The 15,257-nt window shown below is 37.1% G+C and overlaps 4 protein-coding genes across 5 annotated transcripts; 2 read left to right on the forward strand and 2 right to left on the reverse strand.

The window, feature by feature from the left end:
* Positions 1 to 978: 978 nt before the first annotated feature.
* On the forward strand, positions 979 to 3,138 carry MESR6 (misexpression suppressor of ras 6). Its single transcript, XM_018100382.3, has 2 exons — positions 979 to 1,752; positions 1,823 to 3,138. The coding sequence occupies exons 1-2, from the start codon at positions 1,251 to 1,253 to the stop codon at positions 2,722 to 2,724; spliced, it is 1,404 nt and encodes a 467-aa protein (XP_017955871.2). The 5' UTR covers positions 979 to 1,250; the 3' UTR covers positions 2,725 to 3,138.
* CNPYb (FGF signaling regulator protein canopy b) lies at positions 2,981 to 4,738 on the reverse strand. Its single transcript, XM_018100397.3, has one exon. It carries the CDS (start codon positions 4,621 to 4,623, stop codon positions 3,961 to 3,963), a length of 663 nt encoding a protein of 220 aa, XP_017955886.1. The 5' UTR covers positions 4,624 to 4,738; the 3' UTR covers positions 2,981 to 3,960.
* A 49-nt stretch (positions 4,739 to 4,787) lies between these two features.
* LOC108651003 (spermatogenesis associated 6-like protein) lies at positions 4,788 to 5,873 on the forward strand. Of its 2 annotated transcripts, none has more exons than XM_089258941.1 (2): positions 4,788 to 4,992; positions 5,035 to 5,873. In XM_089258941.1, the coding sequence occupies exon 2, from the start codon at positions 5,133 to 5,135 to the stop codon at positions 5,835 to 5,837; it is 705 nt and encodes a 234-aa protein (XP_089115067.1). In that variant the 5' UTR covers positions 4,788 to 4,992; positions 5,035 to 5,132; the 3' UTR covers positions 5,838 to 5,873. The 2 variants fall into 2 exon arrangements, with proteins under 2 accessions (XP_089115067.1, XP_017955882.1); XM_018100393.3 differs by having other exon boundaries at positions 5,046 to 5,873.
* Positions 5,834 to 6,852, reverse strand: Gem2 (Gemin 2). The gene is made up of 2 exons (XM_018100394.3): positions 6,531 to 6,852; positions 5,834 to 6,472 (listed from the first exon to the last, which is right to left on the reverse strand). Exons 1-2 carry the CDS (start codon positions 6,744 to 6,746, stop codon positions 5,903 to 5,905), a joined length of 786 nt encoding a protein of 261 aa, XP_017955883.1. The 5' UTR covers positions 6,747 to 6,852; the 3' UTR covers positions 5,834 to 5,902.
* Between the last annotated feature and the right edge of the window lie 8,405 nt (positions 6,853 to 15,257).

Raw genomic sequence — 15,257 nt, forward strand, 5'->3', positions numbered from 1 at the left:
AACGCCAGCCTCGCCCGTTGGCCTGGCCAAAATGCGTATACATACACCAACAAACACATACATACATATCTACGTTTATATACATACATATGTATGTAGGTATATACCCCTGCAAAGTGTCTGTATATAAATGTGTGTACACTTTATTTTTGATAACGCGCTGCGGAATTGCACGCCCACGCATGTCAGGCACGCAAGGGGCGACGCTGGCGGAGGGGGCGGCGGCGTTGACTGTGACGGCGACGTTGACGCTAACGCCGCTGCCGGCGTTGCTTCCAGCACGCCATTCATTTCCACCCACACGCAGCGGCATATTGTTTGAGTGAGTAACAGAAACGGCGGCAGCGTCGACGGCCACGACCGCCACGGCAGAGTTTTACGCATTCCAATCAGCCAACAAAAATGCCAACGTGGGCGATTTCCATTTCCCTTTTTTATTGGCATGTTGCTTGTATATGCATGTATATATGTATGTAAATACAGTAACAGTTGTACATAAGCACGTGTGTGTGTGTGGGTGTGTAGAGTGTGTAGTAAAACGGCAAAAACTTATGAATGAAAAGCTGCCGGTGCTGCTGCTACTGCTAATGCTGCGCGTGGGCTGGCAAGCTTTTGCGCATTGTGAGCTTTATGGCTACCTAATAAATTAAATTATGTTACGAATATTTCAGTTAACGTTATGCAAATAAATACACACATTAGTGACATTTAAAAAACACGAACTTAATCATAGCTAATACAATCAGGTGAGTCCATATTTATATTGAAAAATATCGATTTAAATTTGCGAAACATTTCAAAGTATTTAAATGCTAATCATAGTCAATACACAGTAAAGCTTTTAGTCAGTTTCAGCACCATTTGTAAGCCAATGGTTGTCTCGCCGGTCACTTGTTGATTATCGTGCAGCCCTGGCCTAACGTGTGTGTGGCAGCACCAATATCAATTGATTTTATCGATACACGGCAGCACTTCGATATTTTTCCATCACTAATGGGTTCATTAGCTTTTTGCCTTGTCTCTCTGCCTCCCACTTGCACAATCCCACTTTTTCCCCCCAAAAAATCGTTTTCGACTGTATTTGTATTGTTTGCATTAAAACAAACGGCGTCGAACGCCGAGTGTCGAGGTCGTCTGCCTTGCTGATATATATATCTATTTTTTTGGTGAAATATAGTCTGCGTCATTTCGCACGCGCCGCCAACTGCATCAAAAGAGTTCGAGTTTAAGATTTAATTCAAATTGCAACGATGGAATCGGATACGACGGAAATAGAAAGTACGGCGGCGGCGGCGGCGGAGTTGCAGACGCCGCTACAAAGTGAAAGCGTTGTAGGCGGCAAGGGGGAAGACAAAGTCGAAGGCGACGCGACACCTCCGCCTCACAAGCGACAGAAAATCGAGAAGGACGATGATACAGATGCGGATGCAGAAGAGGCAAAGGAGAAGCAAATAAAAGAGTCCGAGGAACAGGTGCCTCAACTGGTTGCCGTAGAGCGGACACAGATCAGCTTGCGTGAGTTCAATCGCATACCCGTCTTCATTGTGGACTATCACAACGATGTGCTGGAGTTCATCTACAGATGCCTGGCCTCACGGCATCTGCCGCTGGAGCGTAATGTCTTGGTACATTTCGACTCTCATCCGGATTTGGTGGTGGATCGCGATATACCAGCCAGCGCCAGCTATGACAAGGACGTCATGCTCAACGAGCTGAGCATCGAGAATTGGATCATGCCCACCCTATATGCAGGTAAGACAAACATTTCGTGAGAGCATTCAAAGAGAGAAAGAGAGAGATATCCATCTCTTGGTCCCCTTAGGTCACTTCAATCGCGTTGTCTGGCTGAAGAACTCGTGGTGCCAGCAGATACCCACAGGCAAGCATCAGTTCAAGATCGGGCACAAGGAGGATCGCATTGGTGTGGACTGTCCGCTGGACTATTTCATATCAGAGGGCAACTATTGCACCAGTGATGAGCTGCAGGAGGCGCGCTCTGTGGAGCTTCAGGTGCACGATGCCGACAGCGAGGCGCTGGATCCCGCCGAGTTTCTGTCCGAGAAGGATGCTGGGGCCTTTATATTGGACATTGACTTGGACTTCTTTAGCACATCGAATCCGTTTCTGGAAATCTATAAAGATGCCAATTGCTATGAACAGCTGACGGAGATCTTTCACTTCGAGAGCGTGGAGCCGGCCAAGCGGGCGGGCACAGCCACCGTTGCCGACTTTTGTGCCACAGCGGAGAAGCGACAGAAGCAGCTGGATGCATTGAAGCGCATCTTTTGGCATCTGGAAGAGGAGCGCAGCTTCGAAGGTCTCGAGCGGCCAGACGAGTCGGTCATTACGCCCCAGGTCTATGCCAAAATTCTCCATTTGGCCGAGCAACTGCAGGCGAAATATCCGGACGATGAAATCGATTGGCTGCTCATCTTCGACTCGGGCAGCACCACGGATAACAATGGTCTGCCCCACCATATAAGCACCACCAAGGAGCTGGAGGATTACTTTGGGCACTTTAAGCGTTTCCTGCAACGTCTGCCCGTTCCGCCCGTGGCCATCACAATGGCGCATTCGGCGCGGGATGACTACTGTCCCCAGGACCAGGTGGCGTTCATCGAGGAGCAGGTGCTGCGGCTGCTGCGCGAGGTCTTTGGCGATAAACTGCACGAGAAGGCCATCTTGCACTACATGGACGATCCGTGGGATGTGATGAAGCTCTAAGCATAAGTCAGATTATCATCCAAATAATCAATCAATCAGAGATCTGCTCCATGTGGATCGACAGCACCAAGTCGCAGCATACGAAGAAAAAGAAGAAGAAGAACAAGAAGATAAAAGACTAGACTGCATTCTTTTCCTTCTGTTTGTTTTCTTTTGTGTTTACTCAATGACTGACGCTTGCAACGAAACTTCTAAGTGATTCCACACAACTGCAGCACGAAAGATGAACTCAACTAACTACTAACTAACAAATTACTTATTTTTTTACATTAATAATTATAAACATACGTAACGTATTTATTATACACAAAACGGAAACGAAACGATACACAGTTACAATATACATATGCTACATTTATATGAAGTCCTTTAAGCGTGATTATAAATTAAACGCAATAAAATCAAAGAGAATAATTACAATGTGTACTGTGCTGGTTAACTGGCTGCTAAAGTACATGGTAATTTTACCTTCGACTTGAGCAACAAGTTTTTTGATTTCCTTTGATAATAATTTAATATGAATTGAGGCGAATTTATATGCTGAAGTTAAAATTTATATTAAATATATCCCTAAATTTGCAATAGAAGTATGGAATTTGTCAGAGAGATTAATCTTAATCTTAGTCAGTTAAAATTTACAAAACAAAAGTTTCTAGTATCTTGAAATTAGATTTTTCCTTAAAATAATATTAATTTAAAGACATTCCATAAAACAGTTTTCTTTAGAAAGTTACTCTCATAAATTTGATACTAATTTCTGCTATAGAAAGTGCTCTAAATGGAGAAACTGATCAAAATGAATCATAGTTCCAATTAATTTTTGATATAACCAAATTTTAGATACATTTAAACATACATATGTAAGAAACTTTAAACTTATTTGTAGAGCAACATTCTGAGAGATTTTCTAGCATAACTTAAACTTCATGTTACATTTGCTGCTTATCACGTTACAAAAGATCATCGTGTAAACGAAAGTTGTATAAAAGTGTAGACACTATTTTGGATACCATCCCCACACACGTCGATTTCCGGCCACCCCCATTTGTCAAGGACTGCAAATGGAATTGCGCTGCCAATCGATAGTGGGTCAGTTACATTTTGGGTTTCAGTCGGCTCGGAAGCATACGGAATTCAGAGAGTAAGTCTTCTAACTTCACTACAAATGCTTTGATCACTAAATGGCTAGGCTTAGGATAAACTACAATCTCTTTAAGACTTAGCTAACGTGCTCAACTACAGCTCTTCCTTGTCGCCTTTTGCCTTACGCTTCTTGCCCTTGGGCTTTTGCTCCTCTGTCAGCTGTTCCTTGAGGCATTTACGTTCCTCAGCGTGCTTTAGCACATGATCTTCGCAGAGATGCTGCTGCAGAGACTTCTGCTGCTGCTCCTTGAAATACCAATCGCTGATGGCATCCTCGTATTGTTCGAGCATGTTTTCGCATTGTGTCTTCATTTGGGTGACCTCGACGGGCGGCTTGTCCCACAGCTCATAGGGTATGCCCAAATCCACCTTTACACCCTTGTCCACCAATCCGTGCAGCGTCTGGAAGGTCTGCGACATGCCCTTGGCGAATCGTGTGCTATCGGTGCGCTCCTTGTGCAAATTATACTCCAGCACACGCTCGCACACATTCTCCAGTGATTCGAGCAGACGTAACTCGCTGCGCCTGTATTCGGTGCGCTTCTTCGGACGCACGTCATCCACGGAGTAGCCAATTTCAATGACGTCGTGCGATTTGCCGGTCTCGCCCAATCGCGCTTCCAATTCGGCGGCAAGAATTTTACAGGCTTCGCAGCGATTTGCATAGCGCACGCCCTGCTCCTCCTCAGGCGTTTGTTCACAATTTGAGTCCCTTAGGAGGACCATTAATAAAACTATGAATAAATGGCGCAGCATTTTCAACAGCCGTCAATAATGTAATCAAAGAAACTGACGTGGGATAATTGATTAAAATTAGCCGTATTTATCTTTGCACTTCTTCATTTATTTTTGACATTCACACGGAAATGCATATTAAAAATCGCCTTTTAGTAATAATTGTAATCGATTATTAGTCGTACCACTTATCCTCACTTAAGCGCGCGAGATTTGAAATTTTTCCTTGGTGTCCTTGGCAACGTTCTTACTGTCAAAACAAATACGAATCCCCAATACCCCAACTATTGGATATCAAAATGCTAGTGAAAATTCTAACACTTACTAAAAGCACAAATTACAATGTCACACAAGAGATTCTACATGCGCCTAGTGCTGCATCTCCATGCGGTTCGTAATACTTTATTCACAAGATTTATCATTAATCGCCAGATTTTGTTTAGGTGACCTGTCCGGGCGTCTGGCTGTGCTCCCACGGCAGTTTGGAGGCCACTATCAAGACACTGGGCTATTATTTTCGTACTGGCGCCATGGAGCCGCGTTTCCCTATGCTCTGTCACGATGAGTTCACCATGGAGGGCTACTTCAAGGGTGTTAACTCTATAGATCAGATGCGGGATATGCTGAACTCTGAGCAACTGGAGATCACTATGTGGCAGAATGGACGTCGATTGGCCTACTATTTGGGCCGATTGTCTGACCTAATGCAGCCACCTGTGCCGCCTCTCAGCTGCGCGCACTCAGCTAATGTCCAGCTGCTGATGAAGGCCACTTCTGCTTTTCCGGGTATTCTGGCACCCAAAGTGGAGATATCAGCGGAGTTGACCACACGGGACAAGCAACGCAAGTGTTGCAAAGTGAACCTGGAGCGGGAGATAACCAATCGTCATGCACAGAGCCGTTGCCTCAGCCGCTTGGAGCTGCCACGCAAACAGAAAACTGTCTGCCATTCGAAGGGCTCGAATTGCAGCACCGACAACAGCCTCGTCCGCTCAACGAGCAGCCAACTCTTGTACGAGCAGCAGTCAAGACGGCTGTCCTCCTGCTCGATCACCACACGCCACAGCTCTCAATCTCTCGCGAGCATCAGCACCATCTCCGACTCGACGCAGTGCAGCCACTCGAACTCAAACTTTCGCTCGCAGTCCAACTCATTGGCTGCAACATTCACAGTTGAGCATGAGAACAGTTGTCACATCTGTCAAGCGTACAGTAGGTTCTACGAGAGCAGTTAAGAAACTATAAATATATTAGCTTATATTTTGAACAAATTGGAAATTGTAAAGTGAACTGAATCTTCTTAAAGGTAAACGTTAAAGTCCGATTGCGCAAAGCACAGGACAATCAAGGTAATCATAAGATTATAGGGTGCAGCACGCTCCACTTCCTGCGGTTGCAGCTGATTACGCAGCAGAACACAGGATCGTGCTATGCAGCGCAACGTGCTGAACACATGTGGCTCCAGTGGCAGATGCAGGCAGACCAGGTTGGCATATAGCCAGCGCGCTAGCCAAGCGTCATGCAGTAAATCTATGGATTTCGTTGCTTTGGCTGACGTGCTGGGCTCATCGGCTTCAAGCGACGTCTGGTTTGGCTCTTGCAGCCATTTGCAAAGCATCTCCAGCAACAGCTCCAAATCGTTTTGACTGAGCCGCAGCAGGATACTCAGTAGCGGCTGCTGCGTTCGACAGAATTCCTGCCATTTATCTACGTCTGCTGTGAGCGGCGGCTCAACGCTCTGATCGTATTTATGTGACTTCAATTCCAGACGCAGTGCAGCAACGCGTTCGCGTGCATTATTGAAGTTTTTCACTTGGACATCGCGCCATTCAGGCGTTGGCAGCAGACACCTGTGAGGCGGCAAAGGTGGCTGCAATGGTTATAATAGTTAAAGACTTATATTAATATGGGAATACCCCAACACTTACGCTGCTTAGCATTTCACATCCGTTGCTTGTGATATTATTTTTGATTTTCGCGGAACGCTTTGTCACCACGGCGGGACAACGTTTGCGCTCGTAGAGCATGTGTGTTAGGTATTCCTCGCCAGATTCTGGCGGCTTCTGTGGATCAAAGTTTTCATCTGGCTCTCGTATTTCCAGGGCCTGTATTTGAAATGTCTCCTCATCAGCTGCTTTTTCCATTTTTATGCTTTACTTTACAGTTGGTCACTTTATTTAGCCGGCAAGAGCGGACCGCAACCAAGCGCGCTAGAGATGAGCGGTATAGACGTAGTGATTGCACATGAACATTGATTTTCATAACATTTTTAATGAAAATTATTAGTAAATGTGTAATTATATTCAAAATAATATATTAATTAGTATATCCATAAATATTTATTTAAATGTACTAATTTAATTGCAGATTTAAAATATCTCGCAAATCGCTGACTCTTTGGTCGCAATAGTTATCGATACCCACTGCTCGTGCGATATTTCGAGCAAGCGACAGACCGCCAAATATGGATATCGAATAGCAGTTTGAAAATATCTAAACAGGATTTCGTTTGGATATTCATAAAAAATAAGCAAAAAATATAATTGAACTATTTGTATATTATTTGACTGTTGATAATAAATAAATGGCTAATAAATTATAATGGCTAAAGATTTAATCTATAATACATTCTTGCTTATTTATATAAAAGAACAAACTAATTCATTTATAATATTGGCTTTTTATATACTCCGCACTATATTCACATTTTATGATACTTAAATTTATTGATTTTTTCCGCTCTTTTTCATATTACACGGCATTTCATTTATATTATGTGCTCGCAAAATTTGCGTACGCAACAGGAAAGCGCTTGTGATATTGTCAAGCATAAAAACGTTGTCAGTTCGCTCAGTTCAGTCGCTTTATGCCTGTGCCTCCGCCACAAACGCAATCACAATACCCCACTTGGGTAAAGCTAATAATAGGCTATAAAAAGGTCATTTCATAATTGTCTTACGACGACGAAGACTCAGGTGCCGACAAGGAGCCCTTAATGTCCATGCGGACAGAGAACCTTTTGTGTGCCAGCCATAAAATAGTCGTAAGAATGAGAGCTGGCTCCAATTAGCTGTCAAGCGCAGTGCTGGGCAACCTGTGGATTGGCGAATATCCAAATATGAGGGGGGGCGGAGTCTTCTTCTGCCAGCATTGTCCTTGCCCGCAGCGCCTTACGCTGGTCGTTGCCATCCATTGAATCAGAAGCCGCCGCCAGCAAAGTAGTTACATATCAAAATTGTTTATTAAATTATTCTTACGACGCTGCAAGCCGAGTTGGCATTGCAAACTTGAGTGAAATTTAAAATTCATTAAAAAACAGAAACAAAATCACTTCCAGACATTAGCTACAGGGCACGAGCAAACGAAAACAATAACAAAATTACGTGCACGAGATTCACGTAAATAGTTGGGCTATAAAATAATTTAATATGCAAATTGCAAATTAGTTAACGAGAGAAAACAAAAAACAGTAAACAAAATATATACATTTCCTTGTAAACTGTATTTCTCTGTATATATATTTGCTCCACATAAATAATACAAAGATTATTTATATGTACATACAATCTATATTATACTATTTCATGTGCAATTAATATTTGTATTACTATTTGTATATAAATAGCACAAATATATCTAAATTTACATATGTGATATGATATAGATAATATATATATATACAAAATATGTAAATTTCAATAGTAATACATCATTTATTAGTTATAATTTATTATAAAGACTATGCGTTTTATAAAACTTCCATCCTGACTCATTTACATCTGCTCCCTTTGGATAAAAAGAGCTGAGACAGTCGTCAGCCTAAAATGAAATCTCTATATGTATGTATGTGTATATAAGTATTCTTGAAGACAGCCAAGAGTGGAAACGATCTCACTATAATTGTCTACCTCCCTAGCAATTTGTTTGCCTGTGTGAGTGGCTAGCGATAGCCAAAGTTCCATTCCCATTTGCTTCTCTGCTTAAGACTTGAGCTCAAGAGAATTGACTTCGACCTTCGGCGGGAGTGTCATTCTATATAAAGGTAAGCTCCCTGCCTAGTTGCTGAAGTTGTGTCTGGGAGCTGCTTGTGATCAGTCTTGCCATGGGTGTGCGCTTCTTCTTATCGGGATCTGGTAAGTAATTGAATACTTAATAATTTTAATACATATTGGTCGAATAACAATAAGAATACAAATTATAATAAAATATAAAGCATGTATACACAATAGAACCCACCATAGAGATCGAATTAATTTTGTTTGTTTTTTCTTTTAATTTTATTACTTTTATTTATTTATATTATTGTATTCCCTTGAAATTTATTTAATAATTCTGTAAAGGTGAGTGGATTTTAACTAATATATATTCATTATTATTATTTTTCTTTTTTTACTTTTTTTTACTGAACTTTGAATTACAAGAAAAGTTTTGGGATCTCTGGAGCGCAAACAAACCTTTTAATTAAAATTAATGTTTGTCAATTTGCTTATTATTTATGGCAAAACATATTACAAAAAAAGGATATATTTAAAAAGAAAAATAAATATATAAATTTAATAAATATATATTGTAAAAGTTCTTTTTTTTATACTTAAAATGTTACTATTTCTAACCATTTATATTAATTTATATTACAAAACATTGACAATTTATTTAAAGCTTTAAAAGAATCAGCTTTGCTTAACTGTGATAAATTCGTCTTTCTGAATTGTTAAGTTTCAAATTCTTACATTTATACCTATTTACATATATGTATAGATATGCACATACCTGAATCAACCATCAAAGGAAAGACTCCTCTTTTTCTTCAAGGGTATCCACTCGTCGATCACAGCTGGCTAAAGTGCTCTCGTTTTTGTTGCACTGTTGCACGAGTTTTAGGATTTTTTTTTAAAGCATGCTTTATGGTTCGCAGCATGCATATTTCAGCAGTTAAAATGTATGAAACGAACTAATTTCCATTGCTGGAGGAGGCAGTTTTGTTGTTGTGACAACGCATGCATAAAAATACGAGTGTGTCAGTGTGTATATGTGTTTGTTTGTGCATGTGTCTCTAAGGCCCAAAAACACACACACATCCGCACTCGCACCCGCAGACAGAGCAAAAAGTGCTGTGTGTGAGTTTGTGTTAGCCAAAAGTTATTTACCCGCAACATTTTGTGCTGTGTGGCTCTTTTTAACCTTTTTGCTGTGTATCTTTAATCAATTTTAATTGAATGGCATATGGGCTAAGGGTTAAGGGTTTGTGAAAAACTCGAAGATGTTGGCTACACAGCTAAATGTAGTTTTGTTTAGTACATATTTAAATTAATTTGAAGACAACTTTTTGGATATACATACATACATTACAGAAAGTAATGCTAATATATCCAATATTAATATTCTATTCTGAAAATATTTTGTATTTTATTCTGAAATATTAATTTATATTCGAAAAGTTGGCTCATCTTATTATTAATAGAGTTTTTCGACCATATTTAGTAATTTTTTTTCTATTATTATAAATTGTTAATGCATTGCAATTGTTAGTTATTAAGAGTCTTTGTCTTTGATTTATTTATAAGTAAATTATCTGTGATTTCTTATATATATTAAAATATATGTCATACCTATACATTTATTTGTAAGTTTATTCATCATATTATTTTGAATCTTCTGACTTTATCTCAACTATTCTCAACTATTATAAAATGCTAATAAATTCCAATGCTCAAAGACAGCCCGTAGGCTGTATTCGTTTTGGCCAGGAATTTCCATATCTGCGTGCCTCACTTTGGCCTCGCCAAAAAAAAGCCCCCAAAAGAAATATATATATTTTTTCTGTCTACACACATACATGTGCAGCGTGCAGTCTTGGTCGCCTCGACAATTTTTCAATTTTTCAAGGCTCACAATTCTCAAGGCCACATGCTCAGAGTCAAGGTTGATTCGAGTGCAGAGTCCGTTTGGCAACAAGTTTCACAAAAATATATATACTTATATATATAAAACAAAAACAAAAAACAAATTCCAGCAACACCTGCGACGTGGCTGTATTTGCTTTGCTCTCAAGGCGCTGCATGTGTATGCCTGTGAGTGTGTGTGTGTGCTTGACTGTATTTGTGTGTGTTTAACCTACGTCGTTGCCCGCCGCTTAACTGCTTGCCTACCCACTTTTCAAATCATCCACATCCGCAATCGCATCCGTCGCTTTTGCAACCTTGAGAGCTAAAAATATGGCCCGGCCCGAGCCATATCAAAAGGCAAAAATGTTGAGCATTTTTAATGCAAGTGCCGCGTCGGCTAACACAAACGGAGCGACCGCATAAAATGGACATTTATATTACACTCACATATGTAGATGTTTACATACGGGTTTGGGGCATTCCCAAAATCAAATTTGCATGGCCGGAACACAAATATAAAGTGTTTTAATTTATATATACATATTTGCTTAGCTAAGAGTTGCTTCTATTTTATTTTCATTAACTAGTTTTGGATTGACTGAATTTTCCATTTTCTTAATTTCAATAGGAAATAAATATATTTGAAATTAATATATAATATTAATATATCGCTTTTGAAAATATCTTTAATATAAAATGTTTAAATATTAATTGAATTTATGACATATGCAAACGATACCACAATTTGCCGATGATAGCCGCTGAAAGTTCTGGAAATATTTAGACAGATTAGTTATTTAAGATTTAGTCGCAGAACTCCTTAAGTCAATACAGTAACAGATACGAGAAAAGAGATCAGTTGAATCAGCTCACCTGGCTAACAGCAACAACAAGTTAGATTATGGCCTCTGAGTCTCACAGGAATCTCAAGAATTTAATAAATTTTTTAATATAATAAAAAAAAAAAAATCATCCGCTTTAATATTTTTAATGAATTTCTCAAACAGCACGGCATATTAATTATATTAAAAGAAATTAGTTATTATTTTAGTAAAAACAAACAGCAATTTCTTTGTTAAATTGTTATCAAGAACAACATCAACATACATTTCTTCAGAGCTTTTGCGGAAAACATCGATATTCGCATTATCCGCATGTACGTGTGAGTCAATACAGTACCATATATGTATGTGTGTGTGCATATATATATATATATATATATATATATATATATATATATATGTGTTCACACGTACACTGCTATTATATTCCGCAAAAGTCTCGTTTCCGGCCAGAGTATTGCCATTGAAATGTTGCCTCTGTTTGCTGCATTTTCTCTCTATGGATATTTCCTTTGGCTTGCCTTTCTGTTCGTATGTTATTTTATTTTTTTTTTTGCTCGCCTTTAATTATGCACTAGACTCGCACAAAAGCCAAAAATGGCACCGCAGAGGACAGCAAGCACAAGCGGCAGTTATTTTTATGCTTTTGATATGCTAAGAATATGCTGAGCTGTTTGCCATTCAAACCGTTCATGCATCATGCTGCGGAAATAAATTGAATATTTGCCTCTGGCAGTTAGTTGTCTAGCCTTGATGGATGTCTGTTAGGTGTACATGTATATGTACATATATGTATATACTAGCTGGTTTGTATAGTAACAATTGCAATTCGTTTCCGCTTACTGTCGTTCAACTTAATTTCATTTGCAGAGAATCAAATCAACACACACACACACATATAGAGGAGGACCGTCTCAGCTTCCCTTCGAATGGGACTAGTCCTAGTCATCTCAGACATATGTGAGAGTTCTGTGATTGTCTAATTTTCTGACACATCTAATTGAGTTTATTTAATTATTTAGATTAGGATTTGAGCAGGAAATGTGCTTTGCCAAGGACGAGCAATTTATCAGAGAAATCGTATTAAGCAGCTCAGCAAGCAGAGACACAGATAAGCATAATAGATGAGAATTGTTTGGCTAAAACTTCTAACAGAGATTGTCTGCTCAGATTGTGCACAGTTAGATACATATACATACATATGCATATATGTATGTATGTGCATGGCTTTGCCATTGGATTAAATCGTTTCCATTTATGTCTTGCACCGCAAAATATGCCAATTGCAATTTAAACTTTTCATTCTCTATCGAAATCGATTTTATATATACATATGCATATACATATATATGTATGTATGTATGTATGTATAAACAAAGTTGTTATGCAAATGAGAATGCTCAGCTGGTATACCCTAGACATATAGCCTTCCCTTTGGCTGGCAGCTGGGACTACAACAACAAAATTGAACTGAGTTAAATATTTATAGCCATGATGATGAAGCACGAGTTTCTATTTTATCTATACATTTGTAATTTATTCTATACATTTTTAATTCCAGGATATTCTCCTAGTTCTATGTCCACTTTTTTTTCTAAAGTTTATTTTCAATTGTTTCAATTGTTGTTGGCGTTTCAACAATTTATTATCGTTGAAATGTCATTGGTATAATTTATAATTTACACTTCAGTAAACATTTACGGCCATAGATAACTGTACATGGGAATTGGCATTTACTAACGATTTTAATTGTCTGCAGTATACTCTTGGCGTGCTCCAATTATTGTTTTCCCTTGGCTACATTTCCTTTTGTTCTCGTCTGCCAATTAATTTCATTAACCATCATTAATCATCATTCATCATTATCTATCAAATGTGTGCTAATGCGATTTGGGATAGCATCAAAAGTTTTGCTGAAAGGTAATCTTACTCTTACTGGATTACAAAACTTTTCCTAATTTTCCTGAAAGTAAATATTTATTTAGTTTATTGCTGAAATACAAACCTTTCAAAATTTTCCTGAAAGAAAATATTTGATATATTCATTTCTGAGTTTACTGAAAGTTGATATAATTAAAACTAATTTAATTATATTTTTTTTTTTTGAAAATATTTATTGTTGCACGTTTCAAACTTATTTCAGTTACAGTTGCTGCGGCTAATTAATTTTAAATTAATATAATTTTTACTTCTTGGTTTTTGGTAGCTTGGGCTTTGGCTTCGGCTGCCGTGGCAGCTCGCTATCGTGGACATTTAATATTTATTTGCATTTACATACATATACTTGCCATAAATATTTAGTTATGCCAGCAGCCCAAACGCGAGGCCTTAATTAAACATGAATTAACGCGAGCGTTTGCAACAAGTTTTTCATTTTGCATTCCGTTTCTTAATTACGCTACATTTTCATTCATTATACAAATAATTTATGCATTTATATTTATACAATATATAAGTATGTATATATAAAAAAGAGAAAAAAAACTTAATTATATGCCAGCATTAAAGTTTGTATAGAATAATTTTTGTTTCAATTTAAACAATTAATTTAACATTTGGTTTTTCTTTCTTTCCTTTTTTTTTTGGTATTTTATTTTTATTTTTGTATAAAAACATTTGCGTAACATTTAAGCCAAGCTCATAGAAAGTGGAAAGTGGAAAAAGGCTCTGAGACTTTAAGAGGTGTGTGCTTTAATTTAATTTAGTTTTTGTTAAAGTTTCTTTTGTTTTTGGTTTTTGTAAAATTGTTAGGAAAGTAAGGCAGCAAGTTATAAATGAATTTCGAGTTGGGTTTGTCATTTGGGTAGAGTAAGGCAGCAAGTTAAGATTAGAGAGAGTTTTTGTTTCCATTTGTATTTCAGCAAGTGCTTCACAATTAAGCCGCTTAAATATACATTTACAAACATTTAGTTGATAAATTTATCTCTTGTATATATATATATATATATATATTTATGTATATAGCTATATAAATAACTACAATATTTATTGAAATTTGTATGCCTTGTTAGTTTAGTTAAATATATTTAGCCATCTATCAACTCAGTACAAATTTTGAATAGCCTTTATATGCACATCTAGTTTAATTTAATTTAATACAATATAATTTTTATATAATTACCATATTTGTATTCCTAATCTTTAATTTTAGAGTAAATAATTTGATTTAGGACTTAAAATCGGCGTTCTAGCGGAAGGGATTTTTAAAATAATAAATAAATTTGTGTTAATGACAGAGGAATTAATGTCAATAATTTAATTGATATGTATAAAAAAATAAAAAGGTTTGATATAGTTATAATAAATATCATAACTAAAATTCACGAAAATATTTATTGAAAATGTTTAAAAAAAAATTATATAGAGATGAAAATTACAAATATTTACAAATATTTTCTAACTACATAAATGATACTGGAAAAATAATTTAAAAATATTATGTGATGAATTAATAAATTAGATATTTGTTCAATATATTATATAAATTATTTATGATATGTAATTAATATTTAAAAAAATTTAATACAAAATCTTATGTGATATATGTAAATATTTTACAATAAATAAATATTTGTTTAAATGATAATAATATAATATAAAAATAATACAAGATCTATTATTAAATATCATAAAAATTCTCAAAGCATTTTTCAAGTTATATATAATATGATATGAAATATTATGCGAAATATTTGATTTGATTTTCCCTTCCAACTGCCAACCATATTAATATGTATAGCATTAAAAAACCTTGACAACTATAACACAATCTCTAAAATATTTAAAATAGAAATAGAAATAGGAAATACTATTAAAATTTAATTAGAAATGTTCACTAAAAAATTTGATTATTTATTAAACCTGCTGCCAATTAATAAAATGGGATTTTGCTAAATGTTAAATTCGTAATTCAAATCAAAAAAATACA

Source organism: Drosophila navojoa, chromosome 4 (assembly GCF_054131105.1).
Source record: "Drosophila navojoa isolate 15081-1374.11 chromosome 4, UAZ_NAV_1.0, whole genome shotgun sequence".
NCBI lineage: Eukaryota > Metazoa > Arthropoda > Insecta > Diptera > Drosophilidae > Drosophila > Drosophila navojoa.

Coding starts and splice junctions, on each gene's coding strand:
- MESR6 (XM_018100382.3), top strand. CDS start 1,251: ATGGAATCGGATACGACGGAAATAGAAAGTACGGCGGCGGCGGCGGCG. Junction 1,753..1,822: donor CATGCCCACCCTATATGCAG/GTAAGACAAACA, acceptor TGGTCCCCTTAG/GTCACTTCAATCGCGTTGTC.
- CNPYb (XM_018100397.3), bottom strand. CDS start 4,623: ATGCTGCGCCATTTATTCATAGTTTTATTAATGGTCCTCCTAAGGGAC.
- LOC108651003 (XM_018100393.3), top strand. CDS start 4,945: ATGTCACACAAGAGATTCTACATGCGCCTAGTGCTGCATCTCCATGCG. Junction 4,993..5,045: donor TAGTGCTGCATCTCCATGCG/GTTCGTAATACT, acceptor GATTTTGTTTAG/GTGACCTGTCCGGGCGTCTG.
- Gem2 (XM_018100394.3), bottom strand. CDS start 6,746: ATGGAAAAAGCAGCTGATGAGGAGACATTTCAAATACAGGCCCTGGAA. Junction 6,473..6,530: donor GATGTGAAATGCTAAGCAGC/GTAAGTGTTGGG, acceptor TAACCATTGCAG/CCACCTTTGCCGCCTCACAG.